The sequence below is a fragment of the Protomyctophum bolini genome (assembly GCF_963924005.1).
Source record: "Protomyctophum bolini genome assembly, chromosome: 12".
Classification (NCBI taxonomy): domain Eukaryota; kingdom Metazoa; phylum Chordata; class Actinopteri; order Myctophiformes; family Myctophidae; genus Protomyctophum; species Protomyctophum bolini.
This window is the reverse complement of record NC_137873.1, coordinates 24188539-24215958: the sequence shown is the minus strand read 5'-3', so window position 1 is coordinate 24215958 and position 27420 is coordinate 24188539. Positions and strand designations below refer to the sequence as shown.

The 27420-nt window shown below is 41.5% G+C and overlaps 1 protein-coding gene across 1 annotated transcript; it reads left to right on the top strand.

Moving 5' to 3' along the window:
* The first annotated feature begins 912 nt into the window (after positions 1-912).
* LOC308325204 (transferrin receptor protein 1-like) lies at positions 913-27420 on the top strand. Its single transcript, XM_080777645.1, has 18 exons — positions 913-1047; positions 11678-11725; positions 13181-13418; positions 14681-14864; positions 15553-15775; positions 17177-17299; positions 17523-17618; positions 17786-17925; positions 18165-18316; positions 18653-18769; positions 19272-19357; positions 19454-19517; positions 20319-20386; positions 20493-20563; positions 21188-21278; positions 21850-22071; positions 22871-23029; positions 23635-27420. The coding sequence occupies exons 2-18, from the start codon at positions 11693-11695 to the stop codon at positions 23875-23877; spliced, it is 2310 nt and encodes a 769-aa protein (XP_080633771.1). The 5' UTR covers positions 913-1047; positions 11678-11692; the 3' UTR covers positions 23878-27420.

Sequence of the window (27420 nt, the reverse complement as noted above, 5' to 3'; positions counted from 1 at the left end):
ATTCCAGGTAACTGGCTTTGTTTTGCAGAACATTAACAACTGTTCCTTCCTGACAGATCAATAAATGACTAATACAGGCATGGATTCATGCATGACTCCAGGTATAAACAGCTTTTCACCATGTTTTAATCCAATGTTCTCTTCTGAGAACAGGTTTGCCAAGTGGTGCCATGGTAACCGTGCCAGTTGTTCTCTCTGTATGGCCAATATGTTGGGGCCAATTCCTTATTTTACATTTTAAAACCCATCATGAATGTTTGGTAGAGAAGATGTGCTTAAAATACAAGATGCTGTGCCAGCCAGCCAGACGCCTATGCTTGACATAATAATTGGCAAAGGCCCAAAGGGCATAATAATACTAATAATACTACTACTACTACTACTACTACTACTACTACTACTACTACTACTACTACTACTACTACTACTACTACTACTACTACTAATAATAATAATAATAGTACATTTATAAATGTAACCATAATGGGAACCATGATGAAAGTGGTTGAAAAAAAGTAAAAGTTAGATAGAAATATAAAGGTAGGATTTTTTTGTCTGCCTCCCAGACAGTTTTGATTGATTGATTGAAATATGTATTAACAGTTTACAGAATTACAGTACATTTCAAGCACAAACTCAATACAAAGACTGTTAACTGTGAGTGGACGACCCAAGTAAGTATTACACTTGTTTACAAGAGGGTCCACCCACCATGTTCAATTCATCAAAACGTTTAGAGACGTACTAGACAGTGAAGTGCAGTGCAGTGCACTGAGTGCAGTGTAGGGAGGGCGCTTGAACGTGAAACGTATCGTGACCTCCTTCTTTATGCTCTATCGTCGTGACGCAACTATCGGATCCTTCTTTACATAGCCTTCCCACGGAAGTGACGCTTTCCTAATATAGCAGCGTGGTGAACGTAGCGTAGCGTGTGGTCTCTCAAGGTTGAAGCCGGGTGACCATCAGTCAGAAGCTGTCTGGTGTGTGTGGAGTCCCCAGGACCGTCCAGGACATCACTGCGTGTCTATTACTGACCATAAGGAAAAGGTAGGGCGTTTATAGAGGCTATAGTGCGTTATAGAAACCGATCCAGTTCATGTTTAGCGTAGCATTTAGGATTGAGGGATGTATCGAACGATAGCTACTTCTAGAAACGATCACGTTTCGCCAGAAAGTAAATTTGCTATCAGCTAACCTTCTAGAAGATTCCATAAATGATATTTTACCTTAGATTACAGATACAAGTCTAGACTATTGTACGCATGCATACAGTACGTTTACTGACTGAGAGAGACGGTTATTGAGCAGGAAGCAAATATTGCCACTTGCCAGGTGCATGGTTGTCACGTTGCTAGCAATATACGACGCCATAGTGGAGAGCGCATGTTGTCACGTCCGTCTGTTGATGATGTGTGTTAATACTGTGTGAACAGTTTGCATCCTGCGCCTTGACGGGGGCAGGGCAATATACATGAATGGAGGACACAGCGGTCATCATGGGCATGATGGGGAAAGACGGAGGTTACAGTGTCACTAGGTACACGGTCAGACATGGCCCACAGTCTAAATTTTCTATTTCTTGACCTTGACTGACTAGCAATAATAATACTACACTTTTACTGTGGAGAATTTGAGATATGCTATCTTTACTGCATTGTAGAGTGTTTATAACGCCCTGGTCTGCACCGTTTCATCACATACACCGTATCAGTAGTAGCCTATATGCAGATAACGTTCATTGAACTACAAATGGGGTTAATGTTGTTGTCAAACAAATTGCAAAATAATTTAGTTTTGGTATTAAATGTTGTACCTTCTATGGCCATAGCTCTCAAATAAAATTAACTGAATATCTTAAGTTCCTCGAGAGCCATGTCACTTTACACTGAGAGGATTTATTTAAAAAACTAAACGTACTGTATTACTAAAACCATGCAGTGTGAACTTGACATAGTCACTGTGGCTGTAGTGGTGTCATGTCCTCTCCTTGAAATGCTTTGCATGCTCTGGGTTGTCCTGGTGACCCTCCAGAGAGTAGACCATTCACATGTCGCCTGTCACAACTTGCATACTCATATTAACAACACCAACAACTGCTCCACTTTGGTCTGTAGTAGACCTGCATTTAGAAAGAATAGGCCTGCTAGTCTTTGATGTTGTCTTTAGCATAACAGAGTTATTGCCATTAATCCACTGAATCTTCCTGACTGGCCTGGGGGGGGGGGGTGATGGCAGTATGTAATACATCCAGTACTACCGTATGTAGCCCTGCCTATGCCTGAAGGAGGGAGCCACATTTTATCTGATCAGTTGGTAGTAGTGGGGCCCTGGTCGGGGAAACCACAAGCTATAACGTAATGCGGGTTTCGGTGCATCATGAAAATCTGCAACAGAGCCAGTTTAATTTGGTGTTATCGCTGTCCTGTTTGTATGACGACTGTAACCATGCTGTAGTAGTGTGTACTGTACTTCATGTTTATGGTTCAACAACTGTATTCTGTGCCATTATAGGCTTAGCTCTGTGTAGACTCATGAGTTGATATCGCTCACGTCAAACTTGCATGCTTCACTGCCTGCTACTTTCCTTCTTTTCCCATGGGATACTTGTGACCATCACATGATTTGCCACTGCCTGCACAATGACTCCTACGCACCCATGCCCCCCCCCTTTATTCCATGACCACCCGCCTCTATCCTCGTGTGCACACTGCACAAGCTCTCTCCTTTCTTTCCATCTTTATTTGCGTTGCCATATCACCTCCTCATCGCTTTGATTTTCTCTTTCATCATCTTTCTCTGCAATTTCCCCCCTCTGTCTCCCCATGTCCGACCCAGTCTGGGCCTCTACCCTCGTCTCCCTCACTCACCAACAGGGGTCAAGTTCGTTGGCAGGTGTTCTTTTGTCTAAAGTCTATTCTATCAGGCTGATGTATTGGTTAGTGATAAAGTGATCACATCAATGTATATAGCATATAGGCCTATTCTTCATTATCATAATTGGCAATTGATAATTGGATATTAAACTGTACATTTATCCTAGAATTTGCAGCTTATAAATTATAATGTATTACTCGGTCAGAAAGCGCAGAGGTCTGGTGTTAGACTCTTATTTATTTTACCACATCTTATTCTTACCGCTCTACTTTTACCCGACCCTGTCACTACCTTACCTTAACTTGTCTGCAGGAAATCAAATGTTTAACATAGATAGGTCTGTAGTGCTGTTCATGATGATTCCTGGTATCTTCTACATAGTGGAATTGTTGTTTTGCTTCCTGCTTTTTGAAAAGCAATGGTGCATTTATGTAGCACTTTTATCTTTTTTATCTCATGATTTTGCAACCCATTTTTGTCAACACGTGTCAATTATCTAATGTACTCCTGGGTGCTGCACTTCCTCTGTCAACCTGGGGGGACGGGGACGGGGGGGGGGGACGGACGTAGTGTGTGGAAGGAACACATTATTCCGACCAGTTCCTTTCCCCTCCATCAGGTGCCCCGGCTGGCCAGGGGGAGGTAGTTTGGAGACCACGATTACTTCATGTTTTTGTGAGGGGCCTTTACCCTAGGGAACACTGGGAGAACATGCAAACTCCACACAGAAAGGCCTTTTCGCCAACCCCGCCTCGGGTATGGGCACTGATGACACAGGGGAGAGAACACGCACCCACAGCGTCCCCAGCGGGAATCGAACCCAGGACTTTCTAGCTTCTGTGCCACCGTACCCCCTTTTTATCCAAAGTGCTTTACATAGACTGCATTACATTCATCCATTCATACACAGATGGCTGCGGAAACCATGCAAGGTACCTACCAACCTGCACATAGGGAGCGATTAGGGGTTCAGTGTCTTGCTCAAGGATACCAACTCTGGGGGAGCCCGATTGAACTGGGAACCTCACAGTTCCTATCCGGCTGTTCTGCTGCTGGCCACTCTACCTCTGAGCCACTGCTGCCACTTCAGTCTTACCATTTATTTGTGGTAAATAAGAATGTAGGAAGAAGGACTCCTGCACAATGTCTGAATAGAATGCAAATAAAAGCATAATGTGAATCGCAACATTTGGACATGAGGCGATTATATTAATTTTTATTTGCATTTGAGACAGCCAGGCGGGAGTCTTTTCCTTATACACTCGTCAATCTTTGGTCTTCTGATGCACCTGACAGATTGTGGTTGTGCAAGAGTTTTTCTCGTACAGTAACTAATTATGAATGAGAAGGTTACGTGAAGCTTTTCCTGTACTAGCTTATTGTTTAACCAATATACTGGTTGGAGCAGTTTCTTTGAAGAAGGTTAACCTTTTGGTTGGACAGGAAGTTTTGCTACGGTTTGCTATTTGTTTTGAGTGAGCCAGAGCCAGGTCAAAACGTTGGTAATAAACTAACATTTTACCAATACTGTACCTGTCTATTCCAGTTATGACTTGTTTGAATGCATGAGTAATGCTTTTGTGAGCTTCTATGATGAGGTTGCACTGCATTTTCTTTGAATTTCAGGAACATTAGGCCTGACTCCACTACACTACACAAGATTTTCCAAAAATAGCTGATGTACACGCTGGCAGCACGGCATGAGGTGACTTGCTGTGAGCTTGTACAGTATATCTGCTATTCTTGACTAGCTATGAACGCTAAAATCTAAAATGACATGCTTTCTTGGTTTTAATGGGTTAAGACTATAGTCATAGTGTGTGATAAGGATACGGTCCTTTTAGCAATAGGTTACATTTTAAAAACAATAATTGTTATGAATAGGTATGAGAGGTGTTATTATGCTAAGCCGCTGCCAAGCTATAACTTGTAGTAAACAAGTGTTTAACAGCTTTTCAATGTGAGGGTTGACTAATAATAAACCACCCCGACAGCAAGCCATGATAGGTAAGAGATAAGGTTGTGGGTAATTCTGCTCTCACAACAAAATGTTGGTTGCTTGGCTGTTGCCTGTAGGGCTGCAACTATAAATCATTCTATGAATTACTATTTAGATTAATCAAGAAGCATGTTTTTATACAGTATATCAACAATACATAAATACAAATAAAATTCATTTAGTCTGACAACTTCAGCCCTTTTTATACTTATACTATCATACGGTGTCACACAAAAATAGAAAACTATCAGCTCACAAACCATTGCAATGCGATGCTTTGTTAGCTTGTAGATCTGCCTTTTTACGTTTAAAATCTTTAAAATCTATTTCTTTTAAATTGATTATTGCTTTTATTATATCGATTCACTGTTGTACTACTGCTACTTGGCTATTATCAAGTTGAAGAAGGGTATTTTGCAACTGTAGCTGACCCAATGACTGAATTCACAATGGCTGTGTTGTAATGTTTGGTCTCCTTGCCTGCATGTCAGGCAGGGTCTATTTTGTGAAGGTTACTAGGCCTTTACTTGAGCTGTAGCTATCATTGCTGCCAACTCACTCACTGTCTCTCAATCTCTGCAACAAAATAACTTTTTTGGTTTTGTTAAGTCACTTACTGCCTACTACTCTATCTTGAGGAAACTTTGCGAGGTATTGAATTGGTGTGACTAATGGGTGTTGATTGACATTGGAACAAGGCTAGGCCTCTAGTTTGTATGTTTGTGTTCATTCTTTGTGCGCAATCAATCATCAATTCAATGTTTGACCCTTAGATTTTGAGAAATCTCATGTGCAGAATATTTGGCCTATGGGTGGGCCCTGGGAGGTGGCAATGGCTAAAATACAGTCGGTTGAGTTCAAAGAGTTTATCCTTGGGTTTAGGCGAGTATAAATGTTTGAAAATAATGATATGCCGAAAATAGGGACGCCAGGTTGAAGTTTTTCCTTGAGAGTGGATTTGAAATTACATTATTATTAAAAACCAACCAGTAGTCGACGGGATGTCTCATGTCATGGGGTTTTCGCTTTGTTTTCTTCCAACATGAGCCTGTTCGTTTGAATATAACTGTTTATAAGGTGGGAAAGTACATATCTACTGGATTCAGAAGTTTGTGAAAGAGTAATTTTACAGCAGATTAAGCCCATAAGAAGCTATGAATAAGATGTAATATAATAGTATGCAGCTCCATAAGGCTGTTATGATTAAAAGACAATTGAATTGCTGCCAATGCCGTTATTGTGTCACCAATCTCGGAGAGGGGGAAAAAAGAAACAATTTGGGGCAATGCTCTGCTTTTTTTTGGTCAGGTCCAAGTATCTAACATGCCAGCTGATGGATATACATAGGCATGTGATTATTGTGATAGTGACGTTGTCTGCAAAGTTGGGTCAAATGGCATCTGATTTTAAACGGTCGAGTGTGATGTCTGTCTTTGGCATACTGGATTCACTATAGTCTACTCCTGTGCCTCATTGCTATGGAGACTGGCAATGTGAGTGTGCTCACTAGTCTAGTGGGGTGTAACACAAATTTGGTCTCACTATCTGTCTCTAACACATGTGTCTTTGAGAAACATTCAGTGGTGATACTGATTCAGGACATGTCTCTTGATCGCTGTCCAGAAGATTCAGTTAAGGTTGCTCATTTAAGATAAAACTTTGACTCAGACACAAGGATATACCCTATAGTGTGTGTGCCTATGTATGTATGTATGTGTAATTGTGTATATATATATATAACACTCAACGTTTACTTTCTCTAATAACAACCAAAAACATGAACCTTTGTTGAAAAAAAAAAAACTAAAGTTGTCCTTTAACTTCAAATAACTTGCTTCAATCAGACAGGTTCCAATTTAGCTTACAAGTAATTGGAGGTCCAGGGCCCTCTCACCTCTCGTTGCATAAAATAACCCCATATACTTTATCATACAACCAATAGCGAAGCAAGTGACATGCTGTGAGCTTGTCTATCTGCTATTTTTGAATAGCCCAACGTTAAAATCTAAAATGACACTTGCCCAGTTTGTGGGGAATTGGCCAGTTTGTAGAGATGATAAATAATAGCAGTTAGTTCAGATTTTTGGACTTAAAGCTGTAGGAAAATACTTGCCATTAATTATCATGGTTGCTTGCAAAGAAATTAATTGATTGCCGGACATTTGGTGGGGGTCACTGAGGGGTGGGGGCCATGCATTAAAAATAAATGAATCCAGGACTACAAAACTAGCGTCATTTGTATTGTTGACCTATTTCTACCATATAGCCCAACTTTCGTTCAACTTTGACCCCTCTGTCACATGGAACAATGATTTTTGTAGTGGCATTAATGGCAAGTATTTCCTACACCTTTCTGAACTAACGTTAAAATGTATGCATTCCCAAAAGGACAAACTTTACAATACGTCAGAAGTAGCTGGCTTATGAAATGCTTATATTCATTATATAGGATAGTAGTGATGGTAGAACACTGCTCTCCAAATTGTAGTTTACAAGTGGTTACAGAACCAGTTTCTCTTAAAGGAAAGTCTAACTAAGCTGATTAAAGTATTAACTCTGCTAAGGCCGGGTATGTTTGGTATGTAAGAACATAGATGTAGGCCTCCTTGCATAAAAGAACACTTGGCATTATTAAGCAGCTATGGCAGGGTCAACGCCATTAAAATAGTCCACATCTTAACGTCACATGGTGAGGCCGTGATCGGCACTGATGACGTCGCACCAAAGATCGTGTCAGTGTTCACTAAACTAGACGACACAATCCCTTAAAACGACTGGTTTACGGTCTTGGTGCTGTACTAGATGGGCTCATTTGCTTCTCCCTCCACACGATAGAGTGGTCATGTTTTGGCTATGTAAGTTCAGTGCCAGGCAGGCTCCAAGGTTACGCTATGTCAAGTTGGCCTAAGAAGGGCTAACTGAGGACACGCTGCCTTCTAAAGTTAGCTACATGCTGCTCAGAGCCTCAGAATAGCCAAACCCCCTTTGACCATTAAGCCCCGTATATCTATTATTCGGTTTTAAACAATAATATAATATGGGAAATATATACAGTATATATGGGATTTTCTTTTTGGTAGGGTGGGGTTGGCGTTTGCCCCAAATAGACCCTTTACTTATAGCAGTGGTTCCCAGGGGTCCTTGAGGGAGTTCCAGGGGGTCCCCTTCTAAATGATAGTTTAAATTTGTACACGCACTCTCGGAGTTAAATTAACATTGATTTTACAATATAAATTGGGGTCCCAGAGATAGAAATGCCATTAAATGGGGGTCAGTACTCAGTAGAGCAATATGCATGTCAAACTATGTTCAATTTAGAAAATGTCAAAACGATCGACTACTTTAGTACTTTTGTGTAACACTGTAGTCTGACAAAGTAGGGCATTAATTTACAAACATTATGTTTACACCCAGTGGGCCTTAATCTAATCTATAGGACAAGTTTAATCAGAAATCAAATCATCCTAGTCCAGGGTTATGTGCTCCTGGCCTCTACATAGTCTTGGAGTTCACTGAGGTTGCAAGTTGCTACACTAGTGAGCTTTGCCAGTATGCAGTGAGTCTGCTCTCATGCCATGTCCTGTCTGCAATCTCCTCCCATTGGAGCAGCATGTGTTTCTAGAGGTCATTAAAAGGTTTGTGTGTCTGCAGCAGATAATTGTGATGTTTTTACTTATTTCAATATTTCCGTATTAGTAGTTACAATGGACAAGCAACGATTGTATAAGCGAGAGCGAGAAATATGCGTGCAAACTGTGCCCAATTAAAACACGGCATTAATATGAATATTGTTTGAAGCATAGCCCACTGAGCTAACACAATGCCCTCAGTTCAGTAGTGGCAGCTCTCCACTGGCATGATGTCAAAATTAACGAGGATTCTCTTTTCTCACAGACTTTAGTCCAAAGTTCCAGAAATGTGTTTAGTCCTCCATTAAAAGTTTATTGTTAATAGCATTTGGGTTGGTCTACTTGTGATAAGAAGAACAGAGGTGTCTGAAGAGATGTGAGACTGTTTTGTTCTTGTGAAGGTTGGACAGGGTACGGGACATAAATGGCTGTTAATCTGTCAAGGGAAACTACTACTACTTCACTTTTACAGCTGATGTCAAAACTCGGCCAGAATCACTTTATGGCCAGTAGTACAGTATAGGAAATGCAGGAATTTGTTCAGAATGTGGTTGTATGAAAAGCTTTTTGTGGGGAGTTGTGGGTAGAGAGCAGAATACATAGCCTGGAAGGTTAGAGGTTGCAGCTAGGGTCGAGGCTGAAGGTGTGTGAAATAATGGTGAACGTTTTATGGCAAGGCCTGATTTAGAGGGTTTTATAGTCATCACGGTCAGGGTCAAGGGTTATTTGCGAAGGAGTGGAATGCATGAGTCTGGCACATCATTTGGGCGACTTGTTTTTGATGAATACGTTTACTCTTGCCATTTTGCGTAGGATCTTTCTGTAAAGGAGAAGTGCAACAACTATTGTGCATTATTTCTGAATAATGTGGTTGTTGAGTTAAAGATGTTACTTCCCTTTTGTGCAATATTCTCAAAATAGTCAAGTGAAACTATAATTGCACACGTGCCACTGGAGTTGTTCTCTCACTAAACTGAGATGGCAGCGGTTCTCAAAGTGGGTCTGACTGGGCAATTCGAGTTTTGGATCTTTGAGGTTGTTTCAGGAGGCCCCCAGCCAAAGTGATTGATGGTTAGGATATTGCTACCTGAGGCCAATTCTAACACCTTCTAAGACCTTTTCTAAAAACCAAATACTTATTTATAAAAAATCACACCGTGTGAACGGAGTGGTGCAATTCCCCTCTCTCTCTCTCTCTCTCTCTCTCTCTCACTCTCACTCTCACTCTCACTCTCTCACATATTCATATATATATATGATGTTGCTACATGGCAATAACTACCGTAATGAGACACAGAAGTAGCATTCGGATTCAAGGTTAAAACAACATATAGGTTTGTTGCACTGACCAGGTATCAATGTTGGGACCAAATGGATCCTTAACAGGCTCTGTAACTCCTGAGTGTACAAGCTGGTGGTCCATGTCGTTTCATTTGTACAATACTGTCGGGAGTTAAATTAATTAAGGACTTTGTTCCAGAGAGCTCTCAGAGATGAGGAATTGTATCAAATGGGGGTCTCACTGTCACACTGTGGGTTCTCCACATGGAAATGTTTGAGAAACGCCTGCTTATTGGATTTGTGAGGCTGAAGCAGCACGTTCCTGTAACAACCCTTCTTCTCACGGCATCTTAACGTGCACCGCTCTCGTTACACCGGGCCGGCGTCGTGAGATTTCAAGGAATCGGCAGTTTTGCATTTCAGGTCTCGTCTCTTTTTCAATGGAAGCCCTGTTTTCTTTGGCTCATTTGCTGAATAGAAACCCACGGGGGGAAGTTGTTGTTTCTGTCATTGTAGTCTCCTGGCTGTGTGGACTTCACATGGAGGCATGGAGTCTACTTTGACTTCAAGGTGCTGGAAACTGGCCTTTTGTGTCTGGGAACAGTGCTGCCTTTATAGTTCGACACCATAGGAAACACTGTGGATGTTTGGACAAGTGTGGGGTGCACTTTTTGGACATGCAGTTATTCCTAGAAATGAAATGGCATATGAGCATGCTGTATGTAAATGAGATGTTAACCTTAAAACACTTATAACCCTATTTGACCGTTGTCCCCCAGGGGTCTGTACTTGGACCCCCACATTTTTCCCTCAAGTTCACAACGCATTGTGCCTGAGATGTGACAGATCTGCCATTTTGCCCAACTCTCACATATAAAATTAGAATTATGACATGCCCGGAATAGGGACACCTTGACTTCATGTAGTTAAGTACTATTTCTTTTGCCTATTAGCGCCGAAATCCTGACGTCACTCGCTCGTCCCCTCGATTCCCCTGGTTCACGAAAGTAATTTCTCTATGGAGAATAACATGGGGTCATCTTAAAATCGTTGTGGTCCAAAAATAAACAAGCTGTCAGGGAGGTGTCTCTGTATCGTTTGCGACCGTCAGTCACTCATATATGATACAGTCTGTTTCTAGCAAAAATTTGACTAATTCAGCAGCAGTAACTATAGCATTTTCTCTATAGCGTTGATTCTTCATATCCATATGAGTGCAGCGGCCTGGATGATTTGTTTATTTTTCAAACCCAGTTCTTCTTATATGAGGTGGTCTAAAATCCCCCTATGTGGATTACAATGCAACCTGTGTATTTGCGCCCTCTACCGAAATTTACATTAGAGCTCTATAGTGCCGAAATAGGGACACAAAGTTGAAAGTGGTTCATGGATACTGTAACGAAGACTCTCACTTCTATTCATACCAGTAAGACGCGCAAACGCGGGAAGCGAACGCAGCTGAGACCCTGCAGATCATGTCTGTCTGTCTGCAGGATCAGCAATCAGGATCTGGGAGAGTTGGTCATTGGATATTTATTGGACTAGCACGTTGGGTTACTTATATGACATGTATGACTGGTGTCTAGTGTAACAATCCCTATATTTGGTCCGGGTTGACCTAGTGCTGATATCAGATCAATGTGGTAGAACCCATGTATGGATAGATCTTATTGGCTCAGTCATCCTGACAAAGGATAATCGGATAATATATAATAGAGGTCTGCTCATGGCAGAAGTCGAAGCATCCTGGTTTAAGTTCTAGTTGAACACCACTGGCGGGTTCTAACCTAAGTAACCAGCAATAGAGCTTTGAGCTATTTTATAGATACAGGTAGTTTTGGTCTTGATCTTGACCCCTTCACTGAATATCTTTCATGTTTTCTTTTTTTTCCAGACCTAAGAAGCAACAATGGACCAAGCAAGGTCAACAATATCCAAAATTGTGAGTATATACATTTACATAGTGAGCTTCAGTTTGAAAAGCTGCCCTTGCACTAAATGAGTCATTTTTTTCTCAAGAAATTAAAGCTTTAAATCACAATCAGTTTAGGAAATCAACTCCACTCAACCCAAGTAGGCCTAAACATTATTGAAATTGTAGATGAGAAAAAAATGTGATTTACAGCTGCTATGTTTTTTGCCAACTCTATAAATTCGGCACCCAATGTTCTTGTAACAAACTCCTAGTGAAACTCAGTGAAAAGTAACTGTCCATTGGCGCCCACAGTAAGCTTCTCACAGCACGATCACATCGGGGAGAAACAAAGCTTGATGACAGTTTATTTCACTCAATACCAGCTTATACCTCTGAACAATACCTCAATATTACCCCAAATCAGCACAACACCTCCAGTGAGAGAGAGAGATCAATCAGGTGTTCAATGGAGATAAAGGTTGAGTTGCTTCTATGATCAACAAGAACCAAAACTAACCTAAAAAGATTTTTTTAAATCACACCCGTGTGAACCGAGTGGTGCAACTCCCCTCTCTCCCCCTCCTCTCTCTCTCTCTCTCACTCACTCACTCACTCACTCACTCACACACACACACACACACACACACACACACACACATAAACTACACAGGTTCATCATGATGTTCTGGGCATCTTTGTAATGTTAGTGTTAGTAAAAAAGCAGGTAAAGGAGTAAAGTTTGAGGCAAACTAACATCAGTCACTCTGCCGTTCACTGTAGTGGAAGAGATGCGCCTGGTGATGGTTTAAACCCTGCAGCTACGTCGAGTCCGCCTACAGGAAATACGTAGGCTGCGACCATGAGACCCGCTACGGAATCGGTCTATATTAGCAGGCAACAGTGCAGCACTGTCTCTCTCTCTCTCTGTTACTACAGCGCCCCTACTGGTACATACTGGTGCTCATTAACGTCACAAAGGTGAACCAACACATAGGTGGACACAGACACCAACATTGCTGTTCCTTGGAGTGGTTGCACCACTCAAAAATAGGTTTTATCAAGTCTGAACAGCAAAAAAGCCGAAGGAAACAGATTTGTGCAAGATCAGATGTGAATCACATTCCTAGGTGATTTGAAATGTATTTCAAATCAGATTTCTCAGTCTCAGTCTGAACTGATTTATACTTTGTCATACGATGGTGTGACTCGCCCAAAAAATAGCCCATCTATAAGCTCGGTACACGACATGTATTGATGCAACACTTTGTGAGCTGAGCTTGTAGATTCGTTAATTTCGGCTAGTGGCACAGTCGTACAACAGAGCATTACTCATCTATATTGTTCTAAAGATCATAGTTGAAAAAACGGTTTTGCCCTGCAGTCTGCAGGAGTAAACATACTCTGACTGGAGATAGTTCCTATGATAATTTTAAATGAAACACTCCCCTTATCCCTTCATCTGCCCTTGGTTCACGTCAACAGTTCAACGGGGAGCCGCGCTCCTACACGCGCTTCAACCTCACCCAGAACATGGAGGGCGACAACAGTCAGGTGGAGATGAAGCTGTCCTCGGACATGGACGAGGAGGTGGGAGGCAACGGCGTGGGCGAGCACCTCAACCACACCGCGCCCAACGGGCCCTACGTGGCCCGCAGGCCCGGCCGCACGCCCAAGAACATCTGCTTCATGGCCGCCACCACCCTCCTCATATTCATCATAGGTAAGACAGGGGAAGGAAGAGGTGTGAATGGTCGCTGTCGGACACAAACCACCATATTTAAACTTTGTGTTTTTTTCATAAATGATCGTACTACAGTGTCAAACAAACATATAAATAATTGCAGATCTACAGTACAAGCTAGATTTTTTCCACGTTTTGAGCTTGTCGATCTGCTATTTTTGCTATTGTTGAATTTGAATCCTGAAAAGTAACAGTTTTGGACATACTGTATATGAGGTTTCCACCCGACAGAGACGAAATGAAGGATTGGTGCATGGATGTATCGGAGCCCCCCCCCCGTCTAGCTTAAACCAATGGCAAAATTCCTAATATAGCTTGGCATAAATAATATAGCTCCATGAAATGAGAGCTAATTCACTGGAGGATTCAAGCAGACCTAGACCACCAGTTTTGCAAAGCTTTTAGCCTTGCTACACTGGAAGGTTGTGGCTCTTAGTGGACTCCTGTGAGATATATAATGGACATTGAAGTGGAATGACTTGACCGTATTGTATTACAATGCGCCAGTGCTGACTTTGAGGTTTTGGACGTAATCGACTGCCGCCATTCTGTCCTCCATCTGTGCCCTTTTCTCTCTCTCTGCCATTGTGATCCTTGTCTTTCTTGTGATTGGGTGAAACACCAAAGAAAGTCCCCATCTCTGATTTGGGCAACTTTAGTTGAGTATGAATTAATGCGATTAACCTTATGTTTAGCTTTTAGGCTTTGTAAACAAACATTTCACAGGGCAGATACTGCATAACAAATAACTGAAATATCTAACAAAAATGCACCAAATCGCTGTCTGTCTGTGTGTGTGTGTGTGTGTGTGTAGTTGTTGTAATCCACGTAACTCGAGAACCATTTTCCCTCGTTAAAATTCGACACACCACCACAGGGAGTCAGTCGGACCCACGGTTGTCCAGAACCGCCCCAAAGACCCCTGCCCGGGCTCTGGACAGGACCCCTGCCCAGGGTCCCTATATGGAGCTGGCCTGTTCTGACATCATTCTGACGTCTGCATAGACATATTTGGGCATGCCTGACAAAGAACGCCATATATGGGCATAAAAGGGACACAGACATAATATCTGGGGTGGGGCATGCATTTCCAACTTGCATCGTTCCAAGTAGGCCAGTGCCCAATGGCCCACTGCTGTAGAGGCTCCAACGGGCACTGCTCTAGTACAAAGAAATGACAGATAATGACTGGTACAAATAATTAAAATTAATTATCTACCCCCCCCCCCCCCCCCCTCCAGGGTACTTGATTGGCTACCTGGTTCATGGAAAAAAGCCCTTTCCCAGCCCCTGTCCACAGCCCCAACCGGACTTTGAGGCCCAGATTATCCACGAGACAGGTGCCGCCCCCCTCATGGACTGGGATGACGTCAAGGCTCTTCTGGCCAATAAACTCGCTCCATCCAACTTTGAAGCTGCCTTCAGGTAAACCACAAGAGTGTTGAAGGCAATCCAAACGCTTAACACCCGTTTTTTGTTTGCGGTACCAGAGCCTTTTCTTTTTGTAATCCTGTTTCTGACTTCTGTAATGTTGTACTGCATGTGATGATGTCAAAGACATGACCCCTGGGTCATAAAGACAATGTAATGTACCATTCAAAGTAGAACTGCTCTATAATATCGGACAGTTTTTGTGATTTGTAGGCAGGCTTGTATTTTTGCCTTTTGGAATAGATTGTACATATCGGGTGTCAGGTGCTTTGCAAAATACCTGGACTAATCTTAACTTTTAAAACATAGTCCTTGTATAAAGGGATTTAATTGATGGGATGTTTGAATGTATTTGTGATGAAAAAGTGCAAGACAAACAGCAGTATCAACAGTGATCAAAACATTGACGGCAATAACTATACAGCTAAGTTATCGAAACATTGACAGCAATAAATATGAAGCGGAGCTTTTTCCACATAACCAGTGTGTGGACTATATTTCTTCTTGTGGATGTACTGTATATGTGACCCACGGGGCTTTGACATCAGGCCTTCGGTACTTCTAGGATAGTTTTGTGTGTTTGACTACATTTGAACAAGATGGCTAACTCATTCTCTGCCCCCCTCTTTCTCCATGCTCTTTCTCTGGTGGTGTCTGCCATGTAATTTCCTCCCCACCGCAGTGAGTTTGCCAGTAACGACCACAAGGCTGGCTCTTTTGGCGATGAGGCGCTGGCGAACAAGGTGATGAGGCGGTTCAAAGAGTACAACATGGTGAGCTGGAACGATGAGCACTTTGTAAAGATCCAGGAAGGCCCGGCCCCCGGCTTCAACCAGGTGTCTTTCAAAGGGAAGGAAGAACGTCCCCTCGGATTCCTGTCCTACAGTGCTACTGGAAAACAAACGGTACGTCTGTTTGTCTGAATGTTGTGTCTTTTATGCGGTGGTGCTCTTAGTTCCTTGAGGGGGTTCCAGGGTGTTCCCGGCAAGGTTAGTTAATATTAGCTTAGAAATCAGTTTAACCTTTTATACATGGACCATTTTATCCAGGCTTTCACATAACACATTAGTCATGAAAGTCGAGGTGATACATTAACCGCGCTTTGAACTTTGTAGTACCAAGGTTAGCTGGTTTAATGGTTTAATATTTTGACTCATATGGAGTGTAAAAATGAACTGTAATTATAATAATAATTACACTGTATGGTTTTTTACTTGTATGGAGTAAAAATGAACTGTAATTATACTATAATTACACTATGTATAGCTAGCTACGATTTGTTTGCTAATTGATAACATACCATGCAACTACCCCCTCCGGAAGGGAATCAGTCATCACAAGGATTCACAAACCTTTACTTCGCTTTCACCTGTCTAAATAACATAACTCTTGTGTCTTTTATAGTTTTATTGTCATTTAACAAACATCCTCCTTTGAGGTGAGGTTACAAGCCGTTGACTGTGATATCAGGAATTCACTCACTGAAATCATGAGTATGGTAATTACACAGGCTGGTAGGGTGGTCTATTCCTCCACTAGCTACTCTCAAATGCTTATGAGAGTACATCTTATTAAGGGTTTAACACATTAATCATTTACATTCCCTTTAGGCATTGGGATTACATATCCACCTTTAGATAAATGCACGCATAATGTTTTATAGTTAAACACAGTTTAAGTTAGTAAATGCTGATCTGTTGTGTCATTGTGATATGGCTCTTGCAAGTAGTGAGGCATTCTTTGCCACCCCGCATGGTGTCGTAATTCACACCCTTTATCTGCTTCTTCCTGTTGGTCCTGGGCAGTTTGAGCCTAGGTCCAAGCATGGGGTCATGTGTTGTTACTTCACAACATATTTGATTAAACATTAGCTAATCCCAATATGGATATTTCCACAATAATTATTAGGAAATGTGCCCATGATATAATCGCATGTGTCTGCTCTGATACAATCAGTATATCAGTTAGGGTAACTGTAGGATTGGAATGGATCAGGTTCTCAACCTTTTTTGAGCTCTGGACCACTAGCATATTTCAGTTAAATAATGACTGTTTAGGACATGATTTAATTAATTAAATCAAGCCCTTAAGTCATTATTTAATGTCAAGCATTTCCCCCCACACCATGCCCATATCCCCACCCAAGACAGTGGTCACCAGGTTCATTCTTAGTCAGGTTGGTGGTCCCCGGTTGAAAACCCCTGCTGTAATGCAATCCAGTATGTATAGTCTGCAGTAATTTAATGAACTAAACAAGCCTGGCCACCAGTATGTCCATTAAACACCAGTACTTTGACTTGTTCCAGGGTGCTGTCCTCTACGCATACTATGGGCAGAAAAGTGACTTCAGGCTCCTGAAGAACAAGAACCTCAACATGACGGGCAGGGTTATCTTGGTCAGAGCTGGCAAGATCAGCTTTGCTGAGAAGGTGGGTCGTATTTTGCCATAGATGAGGGCTGTTGAGTAATATTATTATAAATGTAAAAATATGAACATTGGGCATTCAATCCTTTTTCCCGTTTCAAAAACTAATAAATCATTGACTGAAGTGAAGAAATCAAACATTTTGTTAGATGGTACCAAAGTCAGGTGTTCTTCATTTTCTAGCCCTTCATTTTTTGTTCAATTCTTCTGTCAATGTGCATTTCTAGGTTGCAAACGCTGCCAGTATGAATGCCGCCGCTGTGTTGATCTATCCAGATCCTGAAGACTACCCCATTGGACTTGATACGGAGCTCTATGGACACGTGAGTTTAAAGACATTTGGATTTAGAATATTCTGTCTCCTTTGCATAGTGGAGACTGGCGAGAGTTGAGGTATTTTTCATGGGTTTTAGTTTTTGTCAGACTGTTAACCATACAAGTTGAACCAGAACCAGAACTCCTTCATCGCATCTTCCTCTCTCTGTCTCAGGTGCACTTGGGTTCCGGGGACCCCTACACCCCTGGTTTCCCCTCCTTCAACCACACCCAGTTCCCTCCTCTCCAGTCATCTGGCCTGCCCAAGATCCTGGCCCAGACCATCACTGGCCGCATGGCTGACAACATTAAAATGTAAACTGCCTTTTGTATAAATTGATGTTTATTAATGTCTACGTTTCCTTTTCATACTGGACAGTGGCAGTGCGGCTTGTAACTGATTATTATCTTTATATTGTGGTATTGCTACTTTTTTAAGTAAAAAACAATCGGGAAAACCTCGTCCACCACTGGCCAGTATACTATACTGTATTGTCTATCACATGCTAGAGGGATGACTTTATTGTAATGTTGTTGTATTGTGTACCCTGAAGCCAACTGGGCGGTGAGCCTGTGCCTAATGAGTGGGGAGGCGTAAGCAAACTGGGGGATGAGAACGACGTGATTACCGTGGAAGTGAACAACGTAATGACCCAGAAGAACATCAACAATGTCTTTGGTGTGATCAAAGGCGTCGTGGATCCAGGTACAACACGCTCTCATTGTAAAGGTTCAAACATCAACAGTGGTTCTCAAACCTTTAATGTCAACAGACCCAGATAACTCTCAGAGTTACAGACCAGCAAGGGTCAATTTGATTCATTTAGTTTAGGGCCCTCTGGAACCACCCGGAGGAGCCGTTGAGGTCCCTGGACGTCACTTTGAGAACCACTGATGTACAACACTTAAGTTGTTAAATCAAGTTTCTGGTCTTCAGTACATCAACTAGTGTTTTGCCATTACTGTAGGCATGGATAACAGCTGACTCGCTATGACCTTTTTGTCAGCGTTGTTCACACTCTGCCAACTCCTTTCTCTTCAGACCGGTATGTGGTTCTCGGTGCCCAGAGGGATGCGTGGGGTCCGGGCTTCGCCAAATCTACCGTGGGCACCAGTATCCTGGTGGAACTGGCACGCTGCATCAATGAAATGAAGAAAGGTGAGTCTTATGTTCCAATTTTCAATCTGCACTTTATTCACCAAAATATGAAAAACAAATGAAAGGTCTAAGCTATGAATGTGTAATATTACGCTTTGCAGTTGCACTTCAAGGGAGTTCTGTAAACTCATGTCATTTGTCAGTAGTTTGATGATAATCAAACCACAACAATAAAGTGTAATTGTTAAAATAAATGTCTGACAAATAATGGGACTCATGAAGTAACCCATTTTGGGCGGGAACCCCCTTTGGTGTATTAAACATTATGTTATAATTTAGCTATTGAAAAATACCAGATCTACAAGCTCATGGCACGCTACGAGCTTGTAGATCTGCTATTTTTTAAAAATCGTGAAAATATTTATTTCAGAAAAATTTTGAAGATTCTTTTTTAATTTCGAGGTCAGGCCTAAATGGGTTGCAAATAACCATACATAAATGTTTCCTGGACACTGTATATGCTGTGCATTGCTAATATAATGACATTCATATGCTTTCACAGATGGGTTCAAGCCAAGGAGGAGCATTGTATTTGCCAGCTGGAGTGGAGGGGAATTTGGGAACATTGGTGCCACCGAGTGGTTGGAAGTGAGCACTGCACATTCACATCAGCAGAAAACAGATTTCACTTTATCATTTTTTTCATTTGTACTTAAATAATACTTCTCTTTCTTTGTTTCATAGGGTTATCTGTCTTCTTTGCACATGAAAGCCTTCGCATACATCAACCTGGATGGCGTTGTTGCAGGTATGTGTGCAAGGCATTTATTTCGCTTTTTTATTTTATTCTTTTGCCTCCCCAATTAGCCGTTCGCTAAGTCCCACCCAAGCCCTTTCTTAATCGGTCTCGCTCAAACACAATGTTTTTTAGTGACAAGCAGACAAGATCAAATAGGTTTGTTCCAATAATACACTTCAGGATTGTGTGTACAGATTTGGACCAATCAGATCGTTTTGTAGGCATACCTATAGGATCTTCTTTCTACACAAACTAGTCAAAACAAGACAACATTGACATTTTTTATTAAAGTTTTCCTGTTTCCCCGTTACAATGGAAGTCTATGAGAGCCTATTTTTATTCCTAATATTTACTATTAAACTGCACAACGGAGCGAAATAATTCATGGAATGGACTAGTTTGCTCATAACAAGGTAACAAACCATCTTTCTGAGGTCCACACATGCTACAGCAAATATATTTATTGCCACTGCTTAACCATTTGACCAGCATTGAAAGCGTGACCAGGATCCTTACCTAGTAACCGTCGCTAACGTGGTATTGGAGAACGGGCTTGGGTGGAACTTAGCAAACGGCCAATTTAGTCACTATGCCAATTCATGTGTAAACTTAAGTCTGTCACTTCTGAACCCTACTGTTGGTTTTATGGTGTGTAGAAATCCACGTCTCCTCCAAATATGCATGAGCCAAGTTCTAATTTGCCTCCTTCTCATATGTCCTGGCGGAGTTACAGTAAAGTTAACCTGCCGGAATCTTGTCTACTTTACATTGATTAATTTGTTAGTTTTAAATGTGTTTGATCTCCTTCAGGTCAGAATGGATTCAAAGCCTCAGCCAGTCACATGATGTACAGCCTCATCGAAAGCACTCTGAAAGAGGTAAGATCCAAAGCTATATGACCATACTATGAGGAGAAAAAAAAATCTTTATAAATATTTTGTTTTGTTCCAGTTTGAGATATTTTATGTTTATGTTTTTTCTTAGGTGAAGGTCCCCAATTACCCTGCTGTGACCTTCTATGAGCAGAATGCCAAGGCCAGCTGGGAGACTAATGTGTAAGTTGACCTTTGTGTTTATTCAACTTTCACCTTTCAGCATGATCACAGGTGCCACTAAAGACAGAGAATTATTTGGCTGATTACAATATAAGACTTCCTCAAAACTATCTCAATAATCAAAATTCCAGTTCAAGTGTGAAGTGTGCAGTAGAAATGTAAATGGACCAGAGAGACGGCACTGCCGTCTTCATGTTTAGGCTTGCCTCATCCGTGTTTCTCATCTCTTCCAAATTTATTTAGGCTCAGAAAAAACCTGGTTACGTATTCATTTAAATAATACATTTTAGTGTTCTGCATGTCATCTTCCCCTCTTTCTCCCACCTTTCCTGTCTTTCTCACTGTATCTGAAATTAAAAAAAGCGTACAATAAAAAATAAATCTGGGACTGATTTAAAAAAAGATTAAATGATCTGCATGGTATGTTGGTTAATCAATCAATCAATAATTATTACCACATGACAGTTATAAGTAAAAGGGGGTGCAATTCGGGCAGCAAGTTAAAAATAACTGGACAATGGATATGTCACCATATCTCGGACATCATTGCAATGTCCCCTCTCCATTGGGAGATGGAACTTATGGATTGTAGCTTTTTAACATCACATGTTTGATGTTCTCCAGCATGGAGCCTATGCAAGTGGACAATCCTGCTTACCCGTTCCTCACCTTCGCTGGCGTTCCCTCTGCCTCCTTTCGACTGTCTTCCACTTCGGTATGTTGGCCCATTTCAATCATCTTAATCATTTAGTAGACCGTTACAAGACCGTGATAGTTGGATATGAACTAGTTGCTTTGCTGTAGTTCCTGCTACACCCCTTTACCTTTGATTTTGGCAGAATTCTTTTTTGTAATTTTAATCAGTTTTTTGACAAAATTCCTTTGGTTTTAGTCACATTTTAGTTCTCTGTGTTAGTCTAGTTTTAGTCGATTAAAATATAAGATTCTACAGTTGATTTTGTTGACAATGTGTTTTGGTGGGCCTTGTGGTGTCGTAATGCACAAGCTCACAATGTGACACGCTGTGAGCTTGTACTGTAGATCGGCTATTTTCAGAGTGCAACCAAGCATAAATTGTTTTTTAGTTCTACTGGATCTCTTCTCCACTAGTGCCCCCCCCCCCCTAACATTTTAGTCTAGTTTTTATTTGTTGACAAAATTGTCATCGTAGCATAGTTTTTTTTACTCCTTATTTCCTTTTTGTCAGTGAAAAAAGATAGTCGACTAACATTTTTCGTCATAGTTTTAGTCTAGGAAATCAACACTTGCTATACGTTTCCTTGCAGGACTACCTGTACTCCGGCACCGTGCTGGACACCCGTAAGAATCTGGACTCCATTACGTCCAGCCAGACCCCTCAGATGACCGTGGCAGCGGCCCAGTTTGCCGGCCACATGGCTCTGAGGCTGGTCCACGACCACCTGCTGCGCCTCGACGTCCAGAAGTACGAGAACATCATCCGTGCGAAGGTGTTCGACATCAGCCGCAAAGTCAAGACAGTTCAGAAGGTGAGAATCATGCTAGACTTACTTCACTTCACTCTTGCTAAATGCTACAATTTACAGTTTAGGGCATTTAGCAGACGCTCTCAATCCAGAGCAATGTACAGTAAGCAAGGAAAACAGGAGGTAATTCATCAAATGTATAGAAATGGTAATCTAGGGTCATAGGTAGACCAACAACCAATCATCAGTCTAAAAACGCTAAAAACTATACACACTATAGCAGGGGCGCCCACACTTTTTTGACTTGAGAGCTACCTTCAAAATGCCCAGCTAAACGAGATCTACCCACCCAAAGAATTGCCAACTTGCTGAAAATAGTTTTTTTCTAAAGTAGCCTAGAATAGTGCATGGTCACATACAGTATAATAGAAGGGTGGAAATGGAATTGGTTGTTTTTTTAGTAGGCCTATACTGTATATAACTTTGTAATGCTACTGAGGTTTGTGCGCAACACTTTTGAAAACATAGAAGATATATATTTTTAGGGGCATCATGTGATCTACCTGCACAGCCTGTGTGATCTACTGGTAGATCACGATCTACCTTTTGGGCACCCCTGCACTATAGGATACCAGGTCTACAAATGAATCTGGCATCTGTCTACATAACATCTTACTTAAATTACATTTTAGCCTTTGCATAAGCCTTCAAGGTTGTCAAGGCTAGGGCAAGTGCTACGGGGTACTGTGGAGTCTGAAGAGGTCCGTCTTTAGTAGCTCTAACTGCAATGGGGAGTTTGTTCTACAGTTTGCGAGCTAGAACCGTGCTATATTGTCCCTTTGTGGTTCCTTTGTGCTTCCAGATGCGGCCTGGGTCGTTGCCCCAGGACTTGACGGTGCAGTGGCTGTTCACAGCTTCTGGGTCCTACAACCAAGCCTCTCAGGACCTGAAAAATAACATAGAGAACAGTGACCTGGAGGACATTGAGACGTGCCGCATAATCAATGACCGTATCATGAGGGTAAGACAGTGGGATTTCATCTAGTGTGAAACCATTATGAAATGGTCTGACTCTGATGCTATTTATTGTGGATTATGTCTGTCGGACGGAAACCTCATGTGTCTAAAACTGTTACTTGTCAGGATTCAAATAAAATAAAAAAGGCAAAAATAGAAGATTGACTATTTTTGGATATTGTGTGATGCTGTAGTATGATCAAGTAGGGCATTAATTTACAAAGAAAAAAACACAAAAAGTAAAAATATGGAGATACACGTATGAGATTTCTGCCCAACAGCAATGATATTTGAAAGGACATAATGCGTGTAATAATCTTTTATTTATAACCTGATCATAGAGTTGAGCACTAGATTCAGGTGCCTTACTTTAAGCAGGACAAGTGAGTGTTTCTGTATGTATAGATGGTATGTATCTTTTATTGATTGAATATTTTATTACCCAGAAATGTAAACGGCACATTTGGTCTAAAAGGATAACACAAAAAACTCCTGAGGATTTTCCATTGTATTCCTATGTATTCAATTAATCAACATAGCATAAAAATGTAACGCCAAAATACAATATCATCTTTGTCCACTCAACGTTTCTCTGTCCGTTTCCCATAGGTGGAGAAGAGCCTGCTGTCGCCTTACGTGTCTCCTACAAACACTCCGTTCCGCCACATCCTGATCGGCTCGGGCTCCCACACGCTGACCGGTCTGCTGGAGCACCTGGAAGACCTCAGGGTCAGCAACCCCACGGCCGACGCCGACCTGTTCCGCGAGCAGTTTGCCCTGGCCACCTGGACCATTCAGGGATGTGCCAACGCACTGGCGGGGGACATCTGGGCTCTGGACAACGAAGTCTAAGAAGGGCCTGTTGTACTTGGTTGCGCGCCGGTGTCGCGCGCAAGAACATAGCCGATGTACAATCTTGCGACACACTGTGATTTGATGCGTTGTGAGCTTGTAGGTCGACTAATTTCGGTGCGCGACACCGGTGCGCAACCAAAGTATCAGTTTGGCTCGTTAATTCTGCCTCATCTATGGTTTGGCCCATCTAACAACACAACTACTGTCAGTAAGCCACGTTTGTGACGATAAGGATCTGCAGGCGTAGGGAACATTCGGTAACATAAAAAAATAAATAAATGAATACGTCACAGATTTCCAAAAATACATAAAATGTTACATCACCCTCTGTTTTATACACTGTGGTGTACTATGTAAACAATTTGGCTGACCTAATACAACTGACAGTTTGAAAAATACACTAAGCCACGTTGGCGATGACAAACTGCAGGTATAGGGAACTTTCAGGAATTTAAAATAGTAATAAAATAAATATAAGGAAAGAAGAGCGCTAATAAGTAACACAGTCGTGACTTGTTCTTAATTAAAGGTCTAATGTTCATTCCAAAAACACAAAAGGATCGACGTCTATAATCAAAAGGCCAGTTCATTTGCACACTTTTCAGTGTCTTACGATTTTTACATAATGGTATTCAATATCCCACCTAAAATACTTTGGTGCTAGTAACAACTACCTTACACATGGCCAGATTACCTGGCAGCACTACTTTGTTTGGTGTTACAGACCACGAAGAAAGTGCCGAATGTAGTGAAATGGATGCTTTTTCATCATAATCTCTTAAGCAGTTGAAGTCGTTATTTTCACTGCTGAAGCCTGACAGCTGGAATTGTGTTATTGTGCTGGAAATCGCTGCTAGAGTCATCGTCAGAGATTCTGACATTGTTAATTGTTAAGGGGACTGAATCTTATTTTGAGGTAGTGTTATTGACGGAGGACGCCTGCAAAGTACCCTCAAATGAGACAATCTGCCGTTACTTAGTACTACTATGTAAAGTATCCCGACAGTGCTCCATTGATCTTCTAACACAAGAACAGCCACTGACTGACTCACCATTAGGTGGCGCTCGTTCATCCCGTCCCAAACGTGATTTGTCTCGCCGAGTCGCCTGCGACGGCCAACCTGCTGACACGCGAATCGACCTTTTCAGCCTCTGAGAAAAAAACGGGGGTCTGTGGGGGAGGAACGTCGTTAACACGTGGCACTGAAACAAAACAAAAAAGAAGAAAAAAAAAAGTGTCTATTTATTAGTTTATTTATTTATCAGTGACAGGGATCACTATAAATGGTATTTTTTAACGCCTTTTTTAAAGAAAACCTATAATTATCGGGAGCAGTGCCTTCCATAATTATGACAGTTATACTGTCGAAATGACAAAAGCAGCATCTGCTAACCGAAGCGTACCTGCCGACCGACAGCCAGTGCTGGACACATCGGCTTGCCAGGTCCTCCCACGTTCATCCATGGCTATGAGATATGGGACTGGTCTTCATCTGAGAGAGGCACATACAGTACGTCTCTTTAAATGAACAGTTTGGCTGTGTGTCTTCAGTACTGGGCTCTTGGTGCATGTACGCTTCCTGAAAACATTATCGGGAGCAGTGTCTTCCATAATGTGATGAAGAAGAAGGTAGTTTTTGCCTACCAGCATGTGTCCGTATCGGAGGCAGTGCCCTCCATATTTGACTGTAGAGGGGAGATGTTTTCATTATCGAGAACAGAGTTTCTCATAATGTATGTGTATATACATACCGTTAACTTTAACATGCAACAGGCGCTGTGCCTGTTGTCCATCTTCACAAGCCTATCTGTGACATTTCATTGTCATTATTTGTTTTATTTTTGTTTTTTTTACAATACGTTCTGTAGTGAAAAGCCCTCAGGCCCTGGGTCAGGAACAGGCCACTAAGTCTTCTGCCCGCGCGCTGAGATGTGATGGGGTTGAGCACTGTGGCTTCCTGTCTGGGCATTGTCCTGTCTGTTGCCGGTGGTGGAGTACTCAAGTACTCAAGAGTTGTACTAACTCTACTAAAATATTGGCATCAAAATGTAGTAGGAGTAGAAGTATAATGTAAAATGGACATACTCAAGTAAAGTAAGAGTAACTCAAAATCGTACTTAAGTACAGTACTTGAGATTAATGTGCCCTCCACCACTGTCTGTTGGTACCATGTTCCTGATGGGTGCCAATGCTAGGTGTGAGGGAGCCAGAGAGCTCTTCTTGACCTCGCCGCCTGAGCTTGGCATCTTAATCCAAATCAAATGCTACCGGCATGTTAACCATTAACTTAATAACCACTTGAACCCTATAGTGTCCCTATTCGGTTGGCCGTGCAATCTGTGAAAATCACTGATCTATCACGACGGGTAGAGAGCTTGTAGATTGGTCATTTTTTATTATCGAAGATATTTTGTGTAGAGCATAAACAGGAGGGGGCCTAGTGTAGAGCCCTGGGCACTCCGTTCACAAGTATATACTGTAGGGTTTAAGTGGTTAAGTCATATATAAAAAACACTGGTCTACTGATAAGCGCATTTGGAATGGGTCCCTTTTCTTGAAAGATGTTACAAAAAGGCCATGATTCCACAATCATTACAAAATGGGTTTTATTTTGTAGGGTTTTTATTGTGTGATTATTCATTATGAAAGTCCTTTTCTGCTCTCTTTTGTCCCACTCTCGTTAAAGGTGCGTTACCTGTGCCTTTTCTTTTCAACTGCATACTTATTATTTCTGTTCTTGGAGGGTGTACATTTGTAATGTATATGATGATCAACACTTATGTTCAAATCATACTAGTGACTATATTATTTCTGATGCTTTTTGATAGTCTGCCTGCTGTTTGGTAAAGGAAGGTCTTCCCCCTGGAGGTTACATTTCAGATTACATTTAAAACCCACAATATTTATGAGAAGATGTACACAAATAGTATTTGTGAGAATTTGAAGTCTCGGAAGGACAATTTAAATGAAACCTAGTGAATGTAAGAAAATAAGGCTGTCTGTCTGCTCAAACTGTAGTTTTGTTTTGTTTGCTCTTGTATTATTTATGATGTAACAAACATTCTATTTCTTTTCTCTGGGGCGGGTGGGTATTACAATCACTTGGCTGTTTTCTTAAGCCTTGGTTCAGACAAATTGACTTAGTTTAAGTTTTGACTTAAATTATTATTTGAATTCAGTGGTCTTTTATAAACCACTTCAAGACTCAATCTGGAATATTAATCAGATTTTTGCTGAGACATTACTTTTAACAACGGTATACAGTAAATGATGTGTGGGGCGCGTGTCCCAGTGATTTTAAGGATTCATACCAAGTTGCGCACTGGCGTCTCAGCAAAAATAGCCATATCTATAAGCTCAATGTGTTGCAGCACAGAGCATTGTGAACTTGTAAATCAGCTATTTTCGGGCACACAATACTGGCATCCAAGTAGAATATTATGTTGTGTTTTGAAAGTTCTAGGCAGTTGTCTTTTTCTGAGACTGTATTACAAACCTGTTGCGCTCATCCTTTGTTTTGCTGCATTAAATCAATACAA